Source organism: Ailuropoda melanoleuca, chromosome 1, assembly GCF_002007445.2.
Source record: "Ailuropoda melanoleuca isolate Jingjing chromosome 1, ASM200744v2, whole genome shotgun sequence".
Classification (NCBI taxonomy): domain Eukaryota; kingdom Metazoa; phylum Chordata; class Mammalia; order Carnivora; family Ursidae; genus Ailuropoda; species Ailuropoda melanoleuca.
In genome coordinates, this window is record NC_048218.1 from 128,048,820 (window position 1) to 128,074,567 (window position 25,748).

The 25,748-nt window shown below is 37.8% G+C and overlaps 1 protein-coding gene across 2 annotated transcripts in view; it reads left to right on the forward strand.

Moving 5' to 3' along the window:
* RELN (reelin) overlaps positions 1 to 25,748 on the forward strand; it is a 489,518-nt gene that overhangs the window by 209,066 nt on the left and 254,704 nt on the right. For both annotated transcript variants that reach the window (XM_034666797.1, XM_034666804.1), the window contains exons 5-6: positions 9,235 to 9,267; positions 11,988 to 12,066. In XM_034666797.1, coding sequence (XP_034522688.1) covers positions 9,235 to 9,267; positions 11,988 to 12,066 — 112 coding nt within the window. The remainder of the gene's footprint in view (positions 1 to 9,234; positions 9,268 to 11,987; positions 12,067 to 25,748) is intronic.

Consider the following 25,748-nt stretch of genomic DNA (forward strand, 5'->3'; position numbering starts at 1 on the left):
CATTTTAGATTAACATGATTACTTAAAAGTTTCCCTCCAAAATAAGTGAGTTGAAAGATAAACACTTTTGTCCAACAAACAGCCTTTGGGGGAGTTAAACATGACCTCATTCTTTCTAATGGGCCTATTCTAGGCTGCTGTGATCTCATGAGATGCTGGTGGGCTCAACTTTTGAAAAAGCATAAATGCAGAAGTGCTTTTTTTAAGAAATGAAGCTTTACTTTCAGCATGTAATATGTCTCTTAGACAAATGGAATTGATGATGGGAGGAATTTCTGCTTCGAGTTAATACTGAAAAACCATATAATGATCCATGTTTATGATATTTACTTAAAAACACCCAAAGATTTAAGCTATGGGAATGTGATTAAGAAAAGCATGACTGTGTGGTCCAAGATCCAAATGAAATCCTAGAAGCTAATATGAAATTAGAGGTGTTTACTGCCTTTTAAGTTTATCGAAGCATTCTGATCTTCCATTTCCATCAGCAAAGCTCAACTGCTGCTCTCTTGCCAGTGTCATAAGACAAATTATTACAGTCTGTGAGATGCTCTAAAGAGTTGGGGATAATAGAGAAAAGGTATTTAGCAAATGAAAACATAATGTCCACAGAGTAACTCTTTCTGAGACAAGCAATAGACAGATATTTAACATCAGTTTTGTTTAAATGTTGGGAAAAGTGTTGATAAGTAGTTATTTTCATAATATAGTGAAGGTCAGATTTACTTACTGTGAGTGGAAAATAATGAGCTATTAAAAATCTTTTCCGGGGGTGCCTGGGTGGCTCGGTCAGTTAAGTGTCTGCCTTCAGCTCAGGTCATCCTGGGGTCCTGGGATCGAGCCCCACGTCAGGCTCCCAGCTCAGCGGGGAGTCTGCTTCTCCCTCTCCTCCCTGCTCGTGCTCTGTCTCACTATCTTTGTCTGTCTCTCTCTCAAATAAATACATAAAATCTTAAAAAAAATAAAACATAAAAATAAATTAAAAAATAAATAAAAATCTTTTCCGCCCAACACAAAGATGCATGAACATATACGGGCTCAGTGCTTTTTCCATTTACTCAACAAAGAATCAGTACACATTTTTTCCTACTTGATTTTAAACAAATCAATGGTCACCTTGTTTAAAGAGACCAAGAAGCATGTTTTTCATTGAAAATTTTGCTACAGAACTTGCTTATTTTCATGTTAGGCCTATTCAGCCTTTGTGATATGAATTGCTTGTTTTGATGTGAATTGACTCCCTTTACAAGTGTGTCACATAATAATCGTTCACCTTCACTGTCCCTGGCACAATTGTCTTTATGAAATCTGCGTTAGTACAGATTTCATTGCACTCATTGTGTTCATTCAAGGCAGTTCCAGTCTTGTTATTATGATAGCTCATGGAGATTAGTAAACCATTTCAAGAATAGCACAGCTGAATAAAAAAGAAGCTCTAGGAATATATTTTTTTCAAGAACATTTGAAAGTACCTTCTGAAAACAGCGATTCAGGTTTCTTATATTTTCAACTATATTAGCTTATTAACCAAAAAAAAATTCACTCCTATCCAGTATAGAGGTTCCTCAAAAGTTAAAAATAGAATTACCATGTGATTCAGTAACTCCACTACAGGATATTTACCCAAAGAATATGAAAACACCAATTCAAGAAGATATTTGCACCCCTGTTTATTGCAGCATTATATAGGATAGCCAAATTATGGAAGCAGCCCAAGTGTTCATCAATAGATGAATATTAGAATGGAATGGAATATTACTTGGCCATAAAAAAGAATGAAATCTTGCCATTTGCAACAAAATGAATAGATCTATAGAGTATAATGCTAAGTAAAATTAAGTTAAAGACAAATACCATATGATAGCACTTATATGTGGAATTTAAGAAACAAAACAAATGAACAAAGAAAAAAAAAGACAAACCAAAAATCAGACTCTTAACAATAGAGAATGAACTGATGGTTAATAGATGGGCAGTTGGTGGAGGGGATGGGTAAAATAGGTGAAGGGGATTAAGAGTACGCTTAACACGATGAACACTGAGTAATGTATAGAATTGTTGAATAACTATATTGTACATCTGAAACTAACAAAACACTGTATGTTAACTCTACTGCAATTGAAATTTTAAAAAAATGTAGATAATTCACTCCTGTCTTCTTTACATAGTCTATAAAATCTTAGTAAAATTACACACTTAAACTTCAGGTCATTTAATAGTACCCTAGCCTTTAAGAAAATGTTTGGCTAAGCAGCAAAAACCTAGACTGAAACATTTCATTATTGATCTAAAGCTTTGTATTCTACCAACATAAATAATCTGGATGGATCCTGCGGGGGAATTTGTAGGACAAATAATTTTTAAGTTATTTTTAAGTGGCACTATCAAAAACATCAAAAGGAATCTGGAAAAATTAAGTGCGTATTTATGAATCACTTTGACACTCTTTAGAACATTTATTACCTATTTAGCATGAAAAGATTGTATTATGCATAAAACTCTAAAAGTTTCCTATCATTTTTTCTTGTTTAACTGCTCTCGGGAGATATTTGACTCATGAAATTTCATAGCTCCTCATTTATTAATGCTTTCCTGGTAAAATTGCTACCAAATTGCATTGATAATTAAAACATTTTAAAGGTGTTCAGCTTTTTTGAACTAAAAACAAGTTGTAGTATGCCATACCTTCATTCTTAATCCTTTGCAGGAAACAGGCTTTTAAAAAACACTGGAGGCTTTAGTGAAATTCTGTCATGATTCTTACATTCTCTTGACTTGTTTTTACTTTGTTTTTTTTAAAGCAAAGTAGAAAGTTCATTTTAACTAGCCTATTTAGCATTTCATATTTTATCTGTGGTTTAGACTAAGTTGATTCATTTTGATGACTTTGGCATAGTCCGGACGTTATCACGATACAACTTTAAGTTCAATTTTGGGTTCAGTCCAATTACCTGAACCTGATCAAGCTATACAGAGGACATAATTTCTGTAATTTTTTAAAAAAGATTTTATTTATTGATTTATTTGAGAGAGAGAGAGAGGATGAGCAGGAGGGAGAGGGACAAAGAATCCAAAGCAGACTCCAAGCTGAGTGCAGGGCTTGATCCCACGACCATTAGACAGTGACCTGAGCCGAAATCAGGAGTTGGATGCCCAACCAACTGGGCCACCCACACGCCCCTTCTGTAATTTTTGTAAATCTAAATGACCGTAAGTTTGTGGGTAAAGATTACAGACATGTGTGATTATTTTGAATGACATTGAGTTCACTGAAACACAAATTCATTTACACCTTTATCTCTTGGTTAACACAGATAGTGTTGTCATCTTGCCTAACACAGATAGTGTTGTCATCTTGCCTAGGGTTATTAACAAATTAGTAGATATTAAGAATTATAAGTTGGGTTTATTTATCCATTGCCAATACTCATGGATCTCTTTGGAGTGATCCATGAACTCCAGCTGCAAGATATAGTATCCCGTGATCATTGTACTTTGATTCTAAAACACCATTGAAAGCTTGGCCTTTAACCATTGCACTGTTTATAAGAGTTTACAGATTATTGGTAGAAACTTCCTTATTGAGCTGAATTGCCCCAACATTTATGGGAAGATAAAAGATTTAATAAGTAATCACATGTTTGTATAAACTAAAGTAAACTTTTGGTATTTTTCTTAGAAGTGAATTTTTTCTGTAGTAGAGAGTGTCCAACTACTCATTTTTGTGAATCTAGGAATATCCAAATTTGTTAACAGTTTTGGGTTATGATAGTGAGTGAGTTCTCACAGCTTAAAGTTCTGTCCAGACTTGATGTATAGCCTCATGGGGTTCACCAGGGAAGCTAAATCAGGACCCTATTATGAGGTGTCCCCCTCAGTGATCTCTTTGGGTACAAAACAATTCCAGTCATCTTCCTCTGTTTCTAATTCAGTCTCCTCTGAAAACTAGTAGGAACCCCATCCTCAGTGCATCCTTCCCTCTATGTACCTGGTCATTTATCTGACCTGGTGTTCTTATCCTGATGGAGAGACACACCTGGAAAGAACTGGGATGTCCTTTATACTTCTGTTAAAGATGTGTTCTATCCTGTTTTCTCCAAAGCCAAAGCCTTCTTTAGAACATTTTTATTCTCTCATGGAACAAAACTTCCAGTCTAAGCCATTTGGCAACTTTATGTGGTAGCTAGAATTGGTCCTGCAATTTCGGGTCAATGGAGCTGGGAAATTGGACCACAGTGGGGGTGGTAGGGTGGGCGCAGTCTAAGGTCCTTGGAGTGATAGAGAGTCAGTAACAGACCAACAAAATGTTGAGATAAAAACATTCAAGCAATCGAGAAAGATGAGTCAGAAGTAGTTCAATGGCAACGGAGCAGGAAAGTACACATAGAATCTGTAGTTGGAGGTGTGGTACAGGGTAAGCTCCTGGAAGGTTGACAAATTATAAAGCATGCATGTTATATTTAATAAAGAAAAGAGTAAAGGCCTTAATGACAGATTTGCATATTCATCCATGTTAGTAGTATGAGGCAAAGCAGGTACTATCCAAGTGGGAGTGTAATAAATAATGTTAAACTACATTACACTTCTTCAGGCTACTTATTCTAATTTTTCTGTGGTACATTTACCCCAATAAATGTGGGAAAAAGGTTGAGCTTCTTACAGGCTCAGATATTTTGTTATACTACATAAAACTAGATTGATATAATCACTTACTGAGAGACGATTAAAATAAGCTTCCCAGGCCCAATACTTGACTAGATTTTGGACCGTATTTATACCATACATGGGTGAATATTTTTCAAGGAAATTTGTACTTGTCCTTCCATCAAGTTTAATGCATACTAGGTTTCTCTTTCTGATAAAATAATGTTTAGTTATCTCAGTAGATTTTGTTAAAAATATTGAATTTCATTTTCCTAACTAGTGATTTAAAATAGGATTTAAATTTTTTGAATTACATTAAATTCAGGTGGATACTTATTGGGTGTTTAAACTACCCAGACTGTTATACTAGAGGAATTTTTCACAATGTTATGAATACATTTTGGCTTTTTTTCCCAGAGGTTTGGATCTTCAATTATTCATTTTCCAAAATTTCATAAAATATACTACAATGCAGAAGTTGTGGGGTGCCTGGGCGGCTCAGTCGCTTAAGTGTCTGCCTCTTGATTTTGGCTCAGGTCATGATCTCAGGGTTGTGAGACTGAGCCCTGTTGGGATCCACACTCAGCGGGGAGTCTGCTTGAGATTCTCTCTCTCTCCTTCTCCCTCTGCCCCCTCCCCCCACCACACACAAAGAAGTAGCTCTCAGTTTAATTCAGTATTTATTGAGAACCGATTAACAGTGTAGGCTTGTGTTGGGTGGGCATATTTTCTGCCTTTGAGGAACTAATTTCTTCTTAGGAGAAATGATACACTTGGTACAGAGAATAGTTCTGCATGCTGTAAAAATAAGGGCTGGATTGTATGATTAGGATCAATGGTTCTTAAATTTGGCTTTCTAACAGAATCAGCAGGAAAGGTTTTTAAAAATACAAATTCTGGAGACAGTCTTTGAGATGTTGGTCTGCTGTCTTCCCAGGTTTGGCCTCACTGAAATAACTTCCTTTCTTGTTCCGCCACACACACACACACACACACACACACACACACACACACACAACCAAAAAAACAAAAAAACAAATTCTAAGCCTCCACTCCCAAAGATTCTGACTCAGTGGGCCTTTTCTAATTGGCCCTCCCCTGATGATTATGTTATAGATGGTTCAGTATAAGATGCCAAAATAACGTAGAAAAGGTAGCTAGCACTATGGATAGATTTCTTAAGTAGAGTAAAACGTTTTAGAACTTATTATTTTTATTGGGTCCAGGCCTTAATCACCAGAGTCATATAAAATCAAGTAGGTCTGATGTCTCTACAGATATTTTATTATACTTATCTAACCGTGGTACTAACTAGTAAGTATTTTTAATTGATAATTGCCATAAATTTTACATTTATTTCCCAGGTTTTTTTGAAGTTAAATATTCTATAGATATCAGCGTTACTTCCTCCCTCTTCAAAATTTTTCCGTGAACACAGAGAACCCCTTTTGTAAAATAGCTGATATCAGGGCTCCTCAGTGGCTCAGTCGGCTAAGCATCTGCCTTTAGCTCAGGTTGTGATCCCGTGGTCCTGGGATCGAGTCCCACATCTAGCTCTCTGCTCCACAGGGAGTCTGCTTCTTCCTCTGCCTCTCTCTCTCTGATATTAGGCATGGTAAACAACTATCATATCTTAAACAAAGAAAGCAATAACAAAAAAATTTCTTTGATCCTCATTCCTCATTATGTGTTACAAAATCTCATCTCTCACTTTGTAGTGAACTTTCTTGAAAGAACAGTCTGCACCGTAGTTACATGTGTGGCCTCTGAAGCCAAATTCCCTGGGTTCATCTCTAGACTCTGCTTAATAGTGCTTTGATAACAGGATGATCTCAATAGATATCATCTTTATTAGGATTATTTTACTCTCATTCAACCCTCTTCTCTCTTAACACTTAACACTCTCTTTTCCTTGTTTCCATAATGAATGTACTCTTTCTCAGACCCGTTTGCTAGCTCCTCTTCTCCCAGTACCTGAAATGCGTCTTTACGTTTTCATTTCACTTTGTTTTTATGCCCTACGTTCTCTCTGGGTGACATGGTCTTCTTCCATGACTTCACACTTCCTGCGTGATAATGAATCCCTAATTGATATCCAGCACAGATCTCCCTCCTAGCTCTTATTCAGTACTGTCCTGTAGAAGTATAATGCAAGCCACATGTATCATTTTCAAATTCTAGTAGCCACATTTAAAAAACAAAAATAAATAGATGAATTTAATAACTTATCTTATTTAACATGTGATATAGAAAATATTAAACATTTCAATATAATGTAGTCAATATAAAATTATTAATGATATATTTTCAGTATTTCTCTTATGTCAACCTAGTATTGTTAACATGAGTTTCACATATTATGTAAATTGAAATCATCTCCAAAATTATCACATCAACAAGGCGTTTTAAATATTTTTGAAGGTTTTTTTGCAGAAAATTTAAAAAATGTCAGTTGTAATTAAAATCTTCTGCTTATTGACTCATGTTAGGAAAATGTATAAAATCTTTATTTATTTGTATTTTAGAGATTTTACTTTCAATATGAGTTCTCTTACTTTTCCAAGCACTTTGCAAATAAACTCTTGCCTTACTTGAAGCTTCAGACTTAGCTCATTCATTTGAGGGGCGATACTGGTCAGGCAACATACATCACTGTGCCATATTTTTGCCATTGATTATTGGTTAATGAGCAATTATTCCTTTTGTTTCAAAAATATATTAAATTAGAGTTAACAGTTAAATGAATCTTTGTAAAACTCTTCTTTGACATAACCAATAAGCATTGGCACAAAATACAAGATCATACTGTTTTTCTTCTGCTTTTTTTCAAGAGTTTCATAAACTGGTGATGAGTCAGAGAATTTGCATGTATGTACTAACTCTATACTAACAATTGTATCCATGACACTTATCATAGAATCTGTTTCAAAAAATCAAGCACAGATATTTTCAATATGCAAAATACGTTGGTATGAAGCAATAAGACAAATAATCAGTCTGTAGTTTTAAAATGCTGTTAAGTCTGGATTTTTCACATAACACAGCTGAAGCACTGTATTAGAAATTAATATTTTCACATCTAACTGAAATTCTTCTTTAACTGTTGCAAGAGATTTAAAAATATTTATGTCATGAGCTAATTTTTAGACAGTGAATTGCCAACAAATACACTCACTTGGCAGTTCTTCAAGAAAAAAAATAAATAACCAAAGTATTAATTGGGCAGTGTCTCTTATTTGCAGAGTCCCCTTTTTTAAAAAGCATATTTTGAACAGCCACTCCTTTGCTCATGAATGCTCAGAAAATCTTCAAGCTTTCATGGTCAAGTCCAAATTCCCCAGCATTCACTTCTATGATCTTGTCCCCCTGATCTTCCCAATATCACCTTTTTTACTCTTTCCTCTTAAACTTTCATCTAGTCATGCTGAAATTGTTCTGGTTCTTCCAAGAAGCCATTCTCTTTTGCTTCTCTCTCTCTCTCTTTTTTTTTTTTTGAAGATTTATTTATTTATTTATTAAGAGAGTGAGAGAGCAGTGTGGGGGCAGTGAGGGGCAGAGGGAGAGGGAGTGGGAGAGAGAATCTCAAGCAGACTCCCTGCTGAGTGCAGAGCCCAAGATTGGAGGAACCATGAGATCATGACCTGAGCCGAAACCAAGAGTCGAATGCTTAACTGCCTGCACCACCCAGGTGACCCTCTCTTTTGCTTCTCTATGCCATTTCACTTTTATTCCAAAAAAAACCACCTCTCTGCTCCTGTACTACCGCCTATCCTCCTTCTGCTCATCTTTCAAAACTCAGCAGAGGGGGCGCCTGGGTGGCTTAGTTGGTTAAGTGTCTGCCTTTGTCTTAGGTCATGATCCCAGGGTCCTGAGATCAAGCCAGGCTCCCCACTCAGCAGGGAGTCTGCTTCCCGCCGCCCCCCCCCCCCCCCCCCCCCCCCCCTCACGTGCCTCTCTCTCGTGCTTTCTCTCTCTCTCTCTCTCGTGCTTTCTCTCTCTCTCAAACAAAGTCTAAAAAAAAAAAATCTACAGAGAAATCATCTTCTCTGAAAAACCTCTCCTGACAACCCTCTTACCGTCCAGTCTGGAATTTAATATCCCTTCCTTGTCTTCCATCTCTCCCCCAGCCTCCTGCAAACACTGCCATAGCTGGTAACCATAGTTACCAGATGGTAAGCCTTTTTGAGAGCAAAGGTGGTGCTTTTATCTATTTCTCTAACACCCAGAACAGCCCCTGACAGTACTGGGTGCTCAGGAAGAGTTTTGGCATATCCATTAACTATCACATCACATTGATACTGTGTGTTTCAAGGGACACCTGACTAAGCTAGTATAATAAACAACTATCCTGAGTGTAAGCGGTTCTACTCTTCGCTTTAGGAGTAATGCATTACTTTTAAATAGAATAACTAAATAGAGTGTTGGATGTCTTACTTTAAGATGTTTATTGACATTTGTCTTACTCCTCTCAAAAGGTTCTGACCATTTAATTTGTATAATATGACCTAGTTTTGTCACTGTATTTGATTATTACTGGATTTTGCTTTCATTGCTAATCAATCATCCTTCCCTTTTTCTCTCTCGGTCCAGCTCCAACAGAAGCCACGATGCACCCACATCTAGGTAAGTGCTTAAGACCCCGATGTCACTAATCTTAGTACTAGATGTGCTTGTTTCACTCCCCTGGCTATGCGAGCAGATGATATAGAGATGAGGAAACTTCCTGCCCTGATTTTCACTGATCATTCACTGGAATTGGTCTTAGGTTCCGATTATGCTTGAACACAGGACCTCACCAAGGAGGTAATCATGCTGCCCAGCTAGGGCTAATGGAGGAACTTTTGAACCTGTTAGTACATTCAGCCTCGGGATCCTGTGGAGTGTGACCTTTCCATCCTGTATTCTAATGCTAAATTCTCCCCAGAGCTCCTACCCATTACAAATAGTAGATCATAGGGATAGTGGGCAAGGAGCTAGGAGTATGGTGGAGTGGAGGTCATCTTAGATTTAAGATACCTGTTCAGACCAGTACTGGGTTGTAAAAAGAGAAGGCATTTGGTCATTTCTGTAAAAATTGAAATGAGGCTGCTTAAATAACTATGAGCTTTGTGTAATGGTACCATGTAAAGTTACCGCCTCTCATTTTGTTCGGGTTCTTTCCATAATGCCGTGGGAAGCAAGGTTGTGTAGTGTTTGCGGGAACAGCTTATGGAGCCACTTTCTGGGCTCATCTCACCTTCTGCACTTGCTAGCCGCGTACATTGAGTAAGTAACTTAGCCTCTCTGGGCCTCAGTTTCCTCATCTGTAAAATGGAAGTCATAGGAGTACCTACCTCCTAGGGTTGTTCTGAGGATGGAATGAATTCCTTTTTGTACAGTGTACGGTCTATGACGTAACCATGTTTGGAAAGAAGTAAATACATGAACGGTAACCACTGAGGCTTACCCATGCCTTTGTCAAACATTCTCTAGAAAACAAGGGATCTTTAAGAGTTCAGTTTCTCATTTGTGTTAGTGAAGATTTATTTTAAAAGCCATTTCCTACACTACACTATGTCTTAAGAATGAAAAATAAATCATCCTGGCTGGCTCCAGCCTTTTCAGATGTCTCTCGAGGTGGGACTTGGAGATGGGTCAGTTATTTGTCTCTTGGGCTTTTCCTTTCAACTTACAAACCCAATTAATTTATTTTTCTCTTTGGAAAATCTGCCTCGAGAAGCTCGACTTTTATGTAATGCTACAGCTCGGGGCTCTTCTTCTTTGGCAGACGAATGCCAGCGCTTAGAAGCATGCCTTCTGGCAGCCGAGGCAGGCTGGTGACCCGCAGTGGCACAGCTGCGTCTCGGCCAGGTTAGGTGTTTGGGAGAGCTGTACCCTGTAGGCATTTCAGGCCCTGCATCCGATGGCTCAGAGGAATCATTAAATCACTCCCATGCACAGAACACATCACAGCGTTCTCTCCAGCGGAAATCCATATTCTCCCTGTTGTCCTGCCGAAGGCTTCCGAGTTTGAGCAGCCATTGCTCTTAATACATGCTGATTCACTGGTTGCCCAGACTTCGTTATGTGCTCACCTGCTGGCGTACCTGGAATCAAGTGAGCGAGGGTGGCTATGGGTGGCAGTGTCACCAAAGAGAATATGGAAATATGCTTCCTGATTGTTGGAGGTGATTTTAATTACCCAGTGAGTTAACAAATTATTTTCAAGTGAGCCAAAAAAATAAAATAAATAATATATATGATATATATAATAAAAGAAATAAAATATACTTTATAAAATATACTTTAAAATATAAATAAAAATATAAAATATATAATAAAAATTTTGGGTTATTTTTTGGTTAATTACGTCCTATGATTTTAATTTTTTCCAAAAAACATGTGTAAACTCGTTCAAACAAAATTATACAGGCCTGGAGGGTTTGTATTAGCCAAAACAAACTTCTAAAGCAAACTACGGAAACCACATGAGAGACGATTTTTAAGCACTAAAATCGTTTTTTTACAAATTGAGTAGAAATAGTGGTCATTTCTCACACAACCTTAAAAATGAGCCACGAAATTTTTTACTTGTCTATTCAGTGGAAATACCACATATTCTACAATTTATGAAGACAGTCTTTGCTCTTAGAATGACCATACTTGTTCTAAAGCTTGAAAATGGGTATTTAATACAATCTCAAGTGTAATGATGATTTACTTTAAACTATGGATGTCTTCCTGGTATTCCTCCTGACTTTTAACATGACTTTACTTGGCGCTTTCATGGACTCATGTAGATCATTTCTCCAGTGTAGCTCTGAGGTGAAAAAATGTTACCAATTAGCAACCCATTAAATAAAAAAAAATGAGTGAATATACGGAGTGAGAGAAAATGAGCCAGGACAATAGGGATAGTAGGAAAGAGAAGAGGAAATGGGTTAAATACCAGCCATATTAGCCGACAGTAAGCAGCCAGAATGTTCCATTTCCGTCTATGCTGTAAAGTGAGTTAACACTGAGTCTTTTCTGGGCATATTGAGCTATGAGAGGCAAGTCTGGATGACCTCTCTTTGTAGGTTGGTACTGACCTTGGCCTTCCTGCCTCTTCTGGCTGGTGACGATTTAGTAGGATTTCTCTTTGGGGACTCTGGTTTCCAGACTTCTGTGTGTCTGAACAGCAGAGCTTTACCCTTTTCCCTTCGTAGTTTAGGTGCAAAGCAAATAGAATCAACTGCTTATTTAAAATTCAGCTTTAATTTAAAATATTGTTATTCCTCATAAAGGCAGCACGTTGACCCTTTTGTGTAGCTTAATCTATTGTTTAGTGTAATTTTTTTCTAAGTATTTTATTTTTCTTTTAGCTGAAGTACATAGCGACAGCATTATCCTACGAGATGACTTTGACTCCTACCACCAGCTAGAGTTGAATCCAAATATATGGTAAGTTACGGGAATATGCCTCACTTCGGTTTGTTTGTTTAATGCCAATAAATAAATAAATAAATAAATAAATAAATAAATAAATAAATAAGATGCTGACTGCTCCTTTGGGGCAGTTACATAACATTAAATTGCTCATTAGCACTAAGCGATCAGTGAGAGTTTTGAGTTATCCAACTAGGAAACCGGGCTTTACGTAGACTGCATGAATTCATGACTTTTTTAAGAGTTGAGTCTAAGTGCCACCTCGAAGCCATGTGTATGGTTAGATTTCTTTTCAGTTGTACAAGTTCTTTATGTAGAAAAAACTATGCCTTAATGTGTCTAATAATTGCATTTATGCTGAGCAAAAGAAAGGAAATTATCTGAAATGACAGGTGATTTGAGTCATACTTCCAACTAACTTCTAAGTTATTGGGCCACCTCATTATTTATACTCCCATCTCTCCTTTGAGGACAGCTTAGGTGCAACTCCATGGCCTGTTTTGAGGGGAAAGAAATAATGAACCAAGCTCATTCACGAAAAACTTATTGAATACATAAATGGATGCATGAATTGGTTGGCAGTTTGTCATATTTTTTCTGACTGGAGAAATAAGTCTATCAACCTAGAGCTATAATCAATCTGTGTAATCTCAGGGAATGTCTGAATGTGGATTTTCTATGATACTAAATGTTTCTGTATGCACAATCAAGAGTTCGAGATAAATTTGAAGCTCTAATTTAAACTTTCAAGTTGCAGCCAAAATCCAAACAATGCTCGAGGCTAGAAAGAAAGTGAAAAATACTGATTCAAATGATATAAGCACGGCCATGTCTATTGCAGCATTATTTACAATAGACAAGATATGAAGTAACCTCAATGTCTATTGATAGGTGAATGAATAAGGAAGGGCTGTGTGCATGCGTGTGTGTGTGTGTGTGTGTGTGTGTGTGTAATGGAATATTACACAGCCATAACAAAAGGATGAGATCTGGCCATTTGCGACAACCTGAATGGACCTAGAAGGTATTATGCTGAGGGAAATAAGTCAGACTGAGAAAGATAAATACCATGAGATTTCACACTTACATGGAATCTAAAAAACGAAACAAATGAATAAATGAATCATAAACAAAAATCAGAATCAGACCTAAAAATACAGAGAACAAACTGATGGATGCCAGAGGGAAGGGGGGGCTGGGCAAAATGGGTGGAGGGGAGTGGGAGATACAGGCTTCTAGCTAGGGAATGGGAATAAAAGGCACAGCATTGGGAATATAGTCAATGATATTGTAATAGCATTGTATGGTGACAGATGGCGGCTATGCTTGTGGTGAGCAGAATAGTATGTATACAGAAGATGAATGACTGTGTTGTACACCTGAAATTATGTGTCCACTGTACTCAAATTAAAAATTAAAAAAAAACTAGAATTCCATCCTCAAATGTCAGACTATGATATTCATGTCTGTTTTTCTTTATTTTCACTGTTCAACAAATACTAAGCAATAATCATTTTATTTATATAATAAATTAAAAAGACATATAGTTCCTTCTCTCAAGTAGCTTATAGTTTAGTAGAGAATATGTTAAGAATATATTTTTAAAAACCTTATAATCCAGGATAGAAAATCTTAAGTGTAATAGAGGGGTACAAATAACATATGTACTGTAGTTCCAAAAAAAGAAAGATGACTCTGGTGGGATTTTTTTTGGAGAAAGTGGTCCTGATCTGAGCTTTGAGGATGACATATAGAGAGTGTGATGCTTCAATAATGGAGGAACTTCTTCTGTCTTCTAGAAAGAAGTATTGATCTACATACTACACAGTAAAAATCAGACTGGACAGAGTCATAAAGTCTCATAATTTATGTGCCATTTAAGAAATAATTTATCAATAAAATTTCACTTCCCTGTGAACATATCCTAAATATAAATTTCTTAAAATAAATTGAAAATCTTTATTAAGAAAAGGCCAATGAAACTTTCTAAGCTCTGCTTGTACCCAGGAAATGTTCTCTCCTCCTCCTGACATTTGGGTTTTTTATATTCCATTAATATAGATGTTATCAGATGATTTGTTTCTTTCAAGGCAAGTTCATTTCTGTCAAGCTAATTCATTGTCTTCACTGCGTTTTCTTGACAGATACAAAATGTGACTTTTATGTGGTTCAAATTCTGTTGTTTTTGAAATCAATAAAACATGATTGATTTTGCTTCACCCGTTTTCATGACTGATCTGATATATGCTTTCTTGACCGAAGTTATGGATTTTGTGTCCCTTTCACTTAAGCTACGGTTTTTCCCACTTAAAGAAAAAAAAACTTTTATTAATTTTAAAAAGCCATGTGCTTCTGTTTTCTATCAAATATACTTCAGAGTAATTTTATTTTAACCCTTATTGCCCATAGTCTCCTTCATAACCCCTTTAAGATTTAAAAAAAAAAAAAAGCCCCAACTATGAACCTCACATCATTCGAGAGATGGCTTTGCTGAGTAAAAGGTGGCAAAGGTTCTGATAGCATATGTCTTTTGACTCTTGAGCTCACCACGGGCCAGCTGGGTACCTTGAGAAAAGCGAGAAGCTTCCTTTACCATGCTGAGCCTGTTTCCTAGTCAGTAAAAGTGAGATGAAGATGTTTTTACAGCATTGTTCTAGTTTGATGAGCCTGCAAAGGTCAGCCACCACGCCTGGTATGGTAGGTGCCCAGTAAAGGTAGTTCCTTCCCCTCTTCCCTTCTCTCTCTCTCTCTCCTTCCCTACTTTTCTCTCTTTCCCTCTTTCTCTTTCTCTTTCTTTCTCTCTCTGTCTCTCCCTTACCTCCCCTGCTCTCTTCCCCTACTTTCCTTCCTCTCTCTCTCCCTCTTTTCCTCCCTCCTTCCCTCTGGCCCTTCCTTTCTTCCTCCTGTGCTGGATTTGTGCATTGTTCTCCTTGCTTCCTCTAAGCCCACATAGGACCCCAAATCATTATTAGTTTAAAAATCGTCAACCAGTTTATTTTAACGAGTCCTCAAGTCTTCACTCATTGCATTTGGATGAAAAACGGACATCAGAGTAAATATATCTGTGTTATATAATATATGGAGCATATGTTAGTGAAAATAGAGTAGAATCATAGAGAAGGGGGGAAAAGAGGATATGAGCTGTCTCAAAATCCTTAAAAACAGACGTAAACTCCATAAAGTCAGAAACCAGCACCCAATAAAATCAGACATCCCAATCAAATATTTCCAGTAAAGTAACGAAGCCCTACTTTATTTTGGAACTCTGTGGGCAGTTTTGACTCTTCTGAAGTCCGTTTTCTCGGAACACATACTGGCATGTCAGGTTTGTTCTATATGATCTTCTCTTTGATTCTCTTCACCCCCACAGAATTAGAAATCACTGGGCAACTCTGACAATGTGGGAAGGAGAAAACCTTGCTGCCCACTCTGGAACTCTGTGCCCCCCACCACATACAGCAGAGGGTCTGGGGTGCTGCTTTTGTCAAATTCCTGTGACTACATACATCACCAGAGAATTTACCACAAGAGAAAAATGTACTGCTTTTATAAGCATGTTTCTGCCCTGGGGTTTGAAAATTATCATATGCATTATTTAATTTGTAATTTTTACGGACAAGCTAAAGGAGAAATTAAGAAACCGAAGTCATGTCTGTGCAGTGAGGAAGAGGAGAGCTGTTTAAAAATTAATCTCTCACAACTTATTTGCTTCCATTAACTTCATCTAATAAAATCAAATTTTTTATCACTCCATTACATGTAAACTTGATAGCCAGGTTTATTATCTCGTGTACAAATTACTGTACATAAAAAACAAGGAACATAAAACAATATGACTATTATTATGAGTGAACATAACAGCCCAGTTACTATTCCAAGTGTTTGGCAGCAGTTGGAATAGAACCAAGAAACTTTTTTTCCATCAATTCAATATTGAATGTTCTATTTAGTTTAAATGTTAAATTTCATTGAAAAATTAATAAATGTACTTGGCAAAAAGTCCAATAGTATTAAAAAATAAATAATAAAAATAAGCCTTCCTCCCACACTACACTTATATTCCCTTCCTCCAGGGGCAACAACCGTTAGCACTTTCTGCCAATCATTCCAGAAGCTGTGTATGCTTACACAAGTGTAGCAGTTATAAATTCTCTCCACAAACTTGGGCATCAGAGAAATAAAACTTTCTTTATTCTTTCATAACCCAACTTAATTTCTTTTTATTGTCCCCCTCCTACCAGTGGTGAAAACTTAATTTCAGTCACCTTTGGCTAACCCTCTCCCATTTTTCTGATGTTGTAACAAAGTTTCAGAGGCCTTATTGGTGCAAAGGCAGGGGTGGTATGAGGATGTTACCTCTGGGCTCCTAGTCATCTGTTCCTGCAGATACCCATGGCGTCTCCCTGTCTCATCTAATCTTTGGTGACTGGCCCACACAGACAGCCTTTGTCCTTGTCCCAACCATTCCTTCAGGGCATGGCTCTGTTTTGATGCCAACTTGGGGGCAAGGAAACTGTTCTGCTGCTCCTGGATCTGGACCACAGGCATCTTGGCGATGCTGTGCTCTGTTTTACGATCATGCAGCTAGTGTCCTTCTACCTCCCTGAAATGCAGAGCAAGAGTCCTTCTGTTCTTTGTTCCCCAAATATCTCTGGGGCTCTGCTAGTGAAAAGGCCCTGTATTTCACCCCCCTCTCTCAGGCACTTCTGTTGCTTTGTTTGAATGAGAGATAACAAGTCAAGTTACAAATGAAGAGAACAACAAAGCCCCGTCAGGGGAATATAGTGGTGGCTCAGGCTTGTCGGGAGTAAGGCTTCTCCACTTCTGCTTTGCCCTGGGGTTGGACCACATGCAAGTCTACCTCTACACTGCAGTTGTAACTTCACTGATTCGAATGTGCCACTGACCACAAGGGGGCGAGAGCAGTACCAATTTATTGGCACTGCTGACAACTCTCCTTTGTCACATCAAGTGTGTTCAATACAATTGCATTACTGTGATAGAAGGGATCAGGAATGTCTTATTCATATAGAGACAATCTTCCAACCTCCAAAAAAAAAAGGGACATGAATAGGCACCTGGATGTCTTAGTCGGTTAAGCATCTGCCTTCATCTCAGGTCATGTCCCAGAATCCTGGGATCAAGCCCCACATCAGGCTCCCTGCTCAGTGGGGAGTCTCCTTCTCCCTCTCCCTCTGCCCCTCCACCCCCCACTTGTGCTCTCTCTCTTGCTTTCTCTCTCTCAGATAAATAAATAAAATCTTTTTTTAAAAAAACAGGGAAGTGAAAAGAAAACCTTCATCTAACTCAAGTTAGAAGAAATTAAGGACCTACAAATATGCTTTATCTCATTAACATTTCCCTTAAGTATCTACTACTTGACATCAACTATACTTTCATAGTTCCTTTTTATAAATTAAACTATTTTCATGTGATATAAACATTCATATTTCATATGAATGGAGCACAATTTTGGTTTTATTTTATTAAAAGGAAACATAGCTCATCACCCCAAACTGGGAGCATCCCAGGTACCCATACCCATCAGCAGGAGAATGGATAAACAGTGATATATCCACACAATGGAATACTACTCAGCAATAAAAAAGAATGAATTGTTGATTGTTGAAACAGCACAGTTTTTTTTATTATATTATGTTAATCACCATACAGTACATCCCCAGATTCCAATGTAAAGTTTGATGCTTCATTAGTTGCGTAACACCCAGTGCACCATGCAATACGTGCCCTCCTTACTACCCATCACCAGTCTATCCCATTCCCCCACCCCCTCCCCTCTGAAGTCTTCAGTTTGTTTCTCATAGTCCATAGTCTCTCATGTTTCATTCCCCCTTCTGATTACCCCCCTTTTCTTTATCCCTTTCTTCCCCTACCGATCCTCCTAGTTCTTATGTTCCATAGATGAGAGAAATCATATGATAATTGTCTTTCTCTGCTTGACTTATTTCACTTAGCATTATCTCCTCCAGTGCCGTCCATGTTGCAGCAAATGTTGAGAATTCGTTCTTTCTGATAGCTGAGTAATATTCCATTGTATATATGGACCACAGCTTCTTAATCCAGTCATCTGTTGAAGGGCATCTCGGCTCCTTCCATGATTTGGCTATTGTGGACAATGCAGCTATGAACATTGGGGTGCATATGGCCCTTCTCTTTACTACGTCTGTATCTTTGGGGTAAACACCCAGTAGTGCAATGGCTGGGTCATAGGGTAGTTCAATTTTTAACTTTTTAAGGGACCTCCACACTGTTTTCCAGAGTGGCTGTACCAACTTGCATTCCCACCAACAATGTAGGAGGGATCCCCTTTCTCCACATCCTCTCCAACAATTGTTGTTTCTTGCCTTGTCTATCTTTGCCATTCTAACTGGCGTAAGGTGGTATCTCAGTGTGGTTTTGATTTGAATTTCCCTGATGGCTAATGATTTTGAACATTTTTTCATGTGTCTGTTAGCCATTTGTATGTCTTCATTGGAAAAGTGTCTGTTCATATCTTCTGCCCATTTTATGATTTGTTTATTTGTTTCTCGTGTATTGAGTTTGAGAAGTTCTTTGTAGATCTTGGATACCAGTCCTTTATCTGTGGTGTCCTTTGCAAATATATTCTCCCATTCCGTGGGCTGTCTCTTAGTTTTTTTGACTGTTTCCTTGGCTGTGCAGAAGCTCTTTATCCTGATAAAGTCCCATAAGTTCATTTTATCTTTTATTTCTCTTGCCTTTGGAGATGTGTCGTGAAAAAGGTTGCTCTGGCCGATGTCATAGAAGTTGTTGCCTATGTTCTCCTCTAGAATTTTGATGGATTCCTGTCTCACATTGAGGTCTTTCATCCATTTGGAGTTTATTTTTGTGTATGGTGTGAGAGAGTGGTCAAGTTTCATTCTTTTGCATGTAGCTGTCCAATTTTCCCAGCACCATTTATTGAAGAGACTGTCTTTTTTCCACCGGATGTTTTTTCCTGCTTTATCAAAGATTAGTTGCCCAAAGAGCCGAGGGTCCATTTCTGGGTTCTCTATTCTGTTCCATTGGTCGATGTGTCTGTTTTTGTGCCAGTACCATGCTGTCTTTGTGATCACAGCTTTGTAGTACAGCTCGAAATCCGGCATTGTGATGCCCCCAGCTTTGTTTTTCCTTTTCAACAGTTCCTTGGAGATTCGGGGCCTTTTCTGGTTCCATACAAATTTAAGGACTATTTGTTCCAGTTCTTTGAAAAATGTCCTCGGTATTTTGATCGGGATAGCATTGAAAGTGTAGATTGCTCTGGGTAGTATGGACATTTTAACTATGTTAATTCTTCCAATCCATGAGCATGGAATATTTTTCCATCTTTTTATGTCTTCCTCAATATCTTTCAAAAGTGATCTATAGTTTCTAGCATATAGGTCCTTTACGTCTCTGGTTAAGTTAATTCCAAGGTAACGCATGGTTTTTGGTGTTATTGTAAATGGGATGGATTCCCTAATTTCTCTTTCTTCAGTCTCGTTATTCGTGTATAGAAATGCAACTGATTTCTGGGCATTGATTTTGTATCCTGCCACCTTACTGAATTGTTCTATAACTTCTAATAGTTTGGGAGTGGATTCCTTTGGGTTTTCCATATAGAGTATCATGTCATCTGCAAAGAGAGACAGTTTGACTTCTTCTTTGCCGATTTGGATACCTTTGATCCCTTTTTGTCTTCTGATTGCTGTTGCAAGGACTTCTAGTACTATGTTGAATAATAGTGGCGAGAGTGGGCATCCTTGTCGTGTTCCTGATCTTAAGGGAAAGGCTTCCAGCTTTTCCCCATTGAGAATAATGCTTGCAGTAGGCTTTTCATAGATGGCTTTTATGAGATTGAGAAATGTACCCTCTATTCCTACACTCTGAAGGGTTTTAATCAGGAAAGGATGCTGTATTTTGTCAAATGCTTTTTCTGCATCAATTGAGAGGATCATATGGTTCTTGAGTCTTTTCTTGTTGATATGATGTATCACATTGATTGATTTGCGAGTGTTGAACCATGCTTGCATCCCAGGTATGAATCCCACTTGGTCATGATGGATAATCCTTTTAATGTACTGTTGGATTCTATTAGCAAGGATCTTGTTGAGGATTTTGGCATCCATATTCATTAGAGAAATCGGTCTGTAATTCTCCTTTTTGAGGGGGTCTTTGCCTGGTTTGGGGATCAAGGTAATATTAGCCTCATAGAATGAGTTTGGTAGCTTTCCTTCTGTTTCTATTTTTTGAAATAGCTTTAGGAGAATAGGTATTATTTCTTCTTTGAATGTTTGGTAGAATTCCCCAGGAAAACCGTCTGGGCCTGGAGTTTTATTATTTGGAAGGTTGTTTATCACTGACTCAATTTCTTCATAGTTAATTGGCCTATTTAAGAAATCTATTTCTTCCTGTTTCAGTCTTGGTAGTTTATAGGTTTCCAGGAAGGCCTCCATCTCTTCCAGATTGTTTAGTTTTTTGGCATATAGCTGTTGATAAAAGTTTCTAATAATCCTTGCAATTTCAATGGTGCTGGTCGTGACCTCTCCCTTTTCAGTCATAATTTTAATAATCTCAGTCCTTTCTCTTTGTTTTTGGACAAGTTTTGCCAGTGGTCTATCAATTTTATGGATTCTCTCAAAGAACCAGCTTCTAGTCCTGTTGATCTGCTCTACTGTGGTTCTGGTCTCTAATTCATTGATTTCTGCTCTAATCTTGGTCAACTCCTTCCTTGTCAGTGGGTTAGGCCTGTCCCTCTGTTGCTGTTCCAGTTTCTTGAGGTGAGAATATAGAAACTGCATTTTAGATTTTTCTATTCTTTTGAGTGAGGCTTGGATGGCTATGTATTTCCCCCTTAGGACTGCCTTTGCAGTATCCCATAGGTTTTGGACCGTTGTGTATTCATTCTCGTTGGTCTCCATAAATTGTTTAATTTGTTTTTTGATTTCCTGGTTTATCGAGTCATTCTTGAGCAGGATGGTTCTTAGCCTCCAAGTGTTTGAGTTTCTTCCAGGTTTTTCCTTGTGGTTGAGTTCCAATTTCAGAGCGTTGTGGTCTGAGAATATGCAGGGGATAATTTCAATCTTTTGGTATTGGCTGAGACCTGTTTTGTGTCCCAGAGCATGATCTATTCTTGAGAATGTTCCATGGGCATTTGAATAGAATGAGTATTCTTTGGTTCTGGGGTGTAGTGTTCTATATATATCTATGAGGTCCAACTCGTCGAGTATGGCATTCAAAGCCTTTGATTCTTTGCTTAGTTTTTGCCAGGGTGTTCTGAAACAGCACAGTTTAATCTCAAAAACATTATGTTGAATGAAAGAAGGCAGGCCCAAAATAGTTCTTACTATATGGTTCTACTCCAGTGAAATCTAGGATAGGCAAAAATTATCTCAAGTGCTAGAAATTAGATCAGTGATTGTTTCTAGGATAGGGGATTGACTGGGAAGGGCAGGAGGAGCTTTCTGAGGGTGACAAATATGTTATATATGTATCTTAAGGGGCCTGGGTTACATAGATGTTACACTTGTCAAAACTTGAGGTCTCTATATTTCACTGTGTGCAAATTTACCTCAATGTAAAAATTCAGTGATAAGAAAATGAGAAAAAATAAGAAAGAGGAGACATTATTGATTCGTAACTCTCAGTTATGAAGAGTTCAGAGAGAAAGAGAGTTAAAGGAACTAGAAAGTGAATGATTTGTGAAAAACGACTTAAGTTTTCTTAAGAGGTATCTTTATCCTCCAAGCAATTACAAAGTCAAGCAGGAATCCTTGTTTTGCGTAACAGATTATCCCTTTAATGCTTGTTTTCTGAAGATCACAGAAGGCATTTGGAGCTGTAATATCACTAGGCTCTGATGTTCTAGTGGAAAACGTGGGACTGTTAGAAAACATGATGATAAATGGCAACTTGACAACAACAGATGTTTCCCCTCCAGCACAATAATAATAGCAGAGATGTCCTTTTCAGCAGAGACCAGGGAAGAATAGGAGTCAGTCCTCAGAAGAAGCATCTTAGATGAGTAAGTTGTGATGCCGACAGGGGTAGGAGACATCAAGAAGAAAGTCGCAAATGAAGTTGTCTCGGATCCTCTGGTACATGAAAACCTCTTTCCATTGGTTTATCATACAGAAAGCCCCTCAGTTTACAGTTAAGGAAGCTAAAGCCATGGGTGGCATTGCGTAAGCTTGCCTGAATCAAGAAGAGACTAGAACCTTTCCATTTGTATCTGTAAAAGATCATACTACAGGACCAGCGAAAGGGAGATCACAGAGTCTGCTGCATCCGGTATTCTCTTGAAAATACTAATGTATCGGAGCAACTATTCTGAAATAGAGCAAAAACATGGGTGATTTGGCTGATCACAGTTTATTTTCTTTGAGAAAAAGAACTGTCTGAACAAAGACTATAAAAAGACCAAGGTTTTAGGATGAGGGGGGTGAGTTATTCTAGCTGGAGCTTTATTCAGTGATTAAAAGCTTAGCCCATAGGAGAAAACAAGTCAAGCAAGCAGTGAAATTGCATCATAGTTCATTGGTACCTTGAAGCACCCCCCGCAAGAAAAGACAAAAACAGAGAGGACCCCATTTAGTAGCCAAGTATAAGACCCACAATGTAAGTGGTTTCCAAGAAATCAGGAAAAAAGTTAGACTGATGAACAGTGTCACTGGGAAGGAAACCGGATAAAAGTCCGTCCACTTTGCTCGAGGTCCAACAGGCCCATGGGCAGTAAGCCTGGAATAGCGCTGGGTGAAGGGGGGACAAACCACAGATACCACGGGCTCTGTGGCACTGCTGAAGGATTTCCAGGGGATTTTGTTGGTAATGATGATCCTTTAAAAGACATATGACCTCATAGACTTACCCGGTGTAACACAGAGCATAAACCTTACATTTTTTTTCAAGGTGACCAAGGGAGATCATGAATAGATGAGAACAGTCAGGCAAAATAAATCTTTTCTCTGATGACATACCTTTGCCAGAATCTCTAATATATATGTGTATTTGTGAGTTATGAAATTATAATTTGATTTTTTTTAGGGTTTAATGGTCCAATATTCTGATCTTATGGGCATCCTTTTCTACTTTTTCTCTCACTTCCTCCCTCTTGACTTCTTCACCTCTTCCCACTCTTTCTCACTCTTTCTTCTCTTTTGTTAATAACTTTTTTCTGTTATTACAAAACTCTCCTCTAGCCTTCCTCTCCTGCTTCCTCCCCCTCCTTCGTCTTCTTTTCTTACCATGATGTCATTGCTCTTGGGAAAAGCTTCATCTACAATAGAAAGGTTAACCAGGAGGTGTCCTACCAATAAAATAAGGTGTGAATCTTGAGGCTTATTATTTCCTTCTTTAATCTCTGTTTTAGATGACAGAAGTAAGAGCTCACTCAATGGAATTAAATGTCAAGTACATTTGAAACAAGGGAGAAAATATTTCTTCAAGCAGCATGTAGTGGAATTCACCATAGTAGGAGGTCGGAATATTGCATGCAGTCGTAGGGTATTAGAAGGGTTATTTTCAACCCAAATAATGTTTGTCATTGTACCTGTTAACAAAGGAGAGATCAAAATTTAAAACTCCCTAGTGAAATAAAAAGAGCTCTCTTATCTTCCTCAGTGAGAAGTAATGAGGATGAGCCATAAATGGGGTTTGTCATTTTCACATTGAGGGCATGTGTTAGCTTCTTAAAAAAAAAAAAAAAAAAGGCATGACATCGTTGAAGGTGATATTATTCTCAGTCTTACAGAGTGAACTTTCCTTGCTGTTTTTCTAAAAATATTCTACATTTACAAAGAGAATAGGATTTTTTTTTAAAGCTTAATCTTTCACAAGAAAACAGTTGTGCCCTCTTCATTTATGAAACCTTGTCTCTTTATTATAAAATGTGGTCAAAATTGAATGGTCTGGTTGTTGAGGTTTGAATGGAAAGTACCAGGAGCTCTGGTATCTCCAGAAGAAATCAGCTGATTGCCCAGCTACCCAATGGCCCTCCAGGGTCCCATTTACTTTGGTGGAAGCACCAGTCCCTGATCTGGCCTTGCCTTGCAGACTCACACATCAGATTTTGTCAGACATGCAGTGTGAGCAGTTCTTGAGAGAAGAGTCATGTTATCCTTGGGGTCAAGAGATTTTTCTTTTCTTTTCCTTTTTCCATTTTAAAACACTTTTTCTAGTCAGTACACATACTAAAATTATTTTAATATCTCCATTCAGAAATGCTGGTAGATCCACAATTCTGGTTCATAGAATGCTGGATTGCTTCTTTGAGGCTGAGTCCCAGACACCGACTTTTTCAGAGGCAATAAATTCTGGAGAAATAATCCGATGTCCTCGATCTTGGGGACAAACGGCATGTATCTCAAATGAGAATTTGATGATAACTGATTGTCAGTGAGTTTCCAGGTGATTAACTTGTCTCAGCAGAATGCCTGACTAAAGGCTGAGTGATTTCACTCTGCTCTAAAAAGAAGAATGAGCCATGTAATTAGATTGCTCTTGAGAAAATAATATTTCAATTATTTATTTATTGTTATGAGGATGATGTCACCAGCAACCATTCATAAATCTCCTGTTGTGTGAAGGAGCCCAATTTTCTCATTAATCCTCCTCCTCTTTCCTGTATCCTAAAAGTCCTCTGTGAGTCACTGCATTACATGGGGACCACATTCTCCAGAGACATTTCACTTCAGCTTCCTCCGCGCCTACTGAATGGGTGGTTGGCATGTTTTCCAGCCTAATAATTTTTCAATCAGGATTGAAAACATAATTATACCTTCAGCAGTATACTCTCTACAGCATAGATGCACATCACATATAATGCTTTACCCCAAACACAGCCACCCAAATAATAAAAAACAAAGATAGAGAATTGACACCAAATAACAAGTTTCAAATTTCCAAGGAGCATGTTACAGTGAAAGACAAAACCTTGGTTCAAAGCATTTCTTCTTCTTTTTTAATTTTTTTCTCTTTCTTTTTTCTTTTTCTTTCATGTTTATGGTTTGACCCCAGATGTGGTTGGTCAACAAGTACCCTTCTTTATGTTTACTGATTCTTTTATGTTTTTGTTAGTGAAAAAACAGGTATGATAGTCTACGTATAAAAGAGTGATGAATTATCTAAGATTGTACGTAAGCAAAAGAATATTGAATTTGATGATGTACTTCAGTCGAATTCATTCTTAACATTTCCTAGGAAGTCCATGACATTTTTCTTATTTTTGTACATTTTCATAACAAAATCCTTTTATCAAATAAAAGAAAGAACTTTTAAGAAAAGTCATCGTAACCTTTCAAAATAAACTCTGACAGTAAAAAGGATGACAAATATTTTTTTAAGTGCAAATTGTTTCCGTAGAATTAGAGTTCTTTCCTCTTACTGAGTGTGTTAGAGTGGCCTGGGAAGAATGTTGGACAGGGAGTCAGAGAACCCGAATTCTAGTCCTGCTCTATCATTTGATGAGACTTGGAGATATTTCAGATGCCCTCTAATTTGAACGTGCAATGATCTGTAAACTCTAGTAATAGATAAGCTTCATGTGGAACCTAAGTATGTGATAAATGGGTTCAGAGAGGGCTTAATAGATTCAGACTTTGCATGGTCTTTGGGGATGGCAAGCCTTTCCCTTAAAATGTCTTCTAATTACACTGTTCATGGAGGAATATTTCGAGGTATGCAGTTCATGTGATACGCATGGT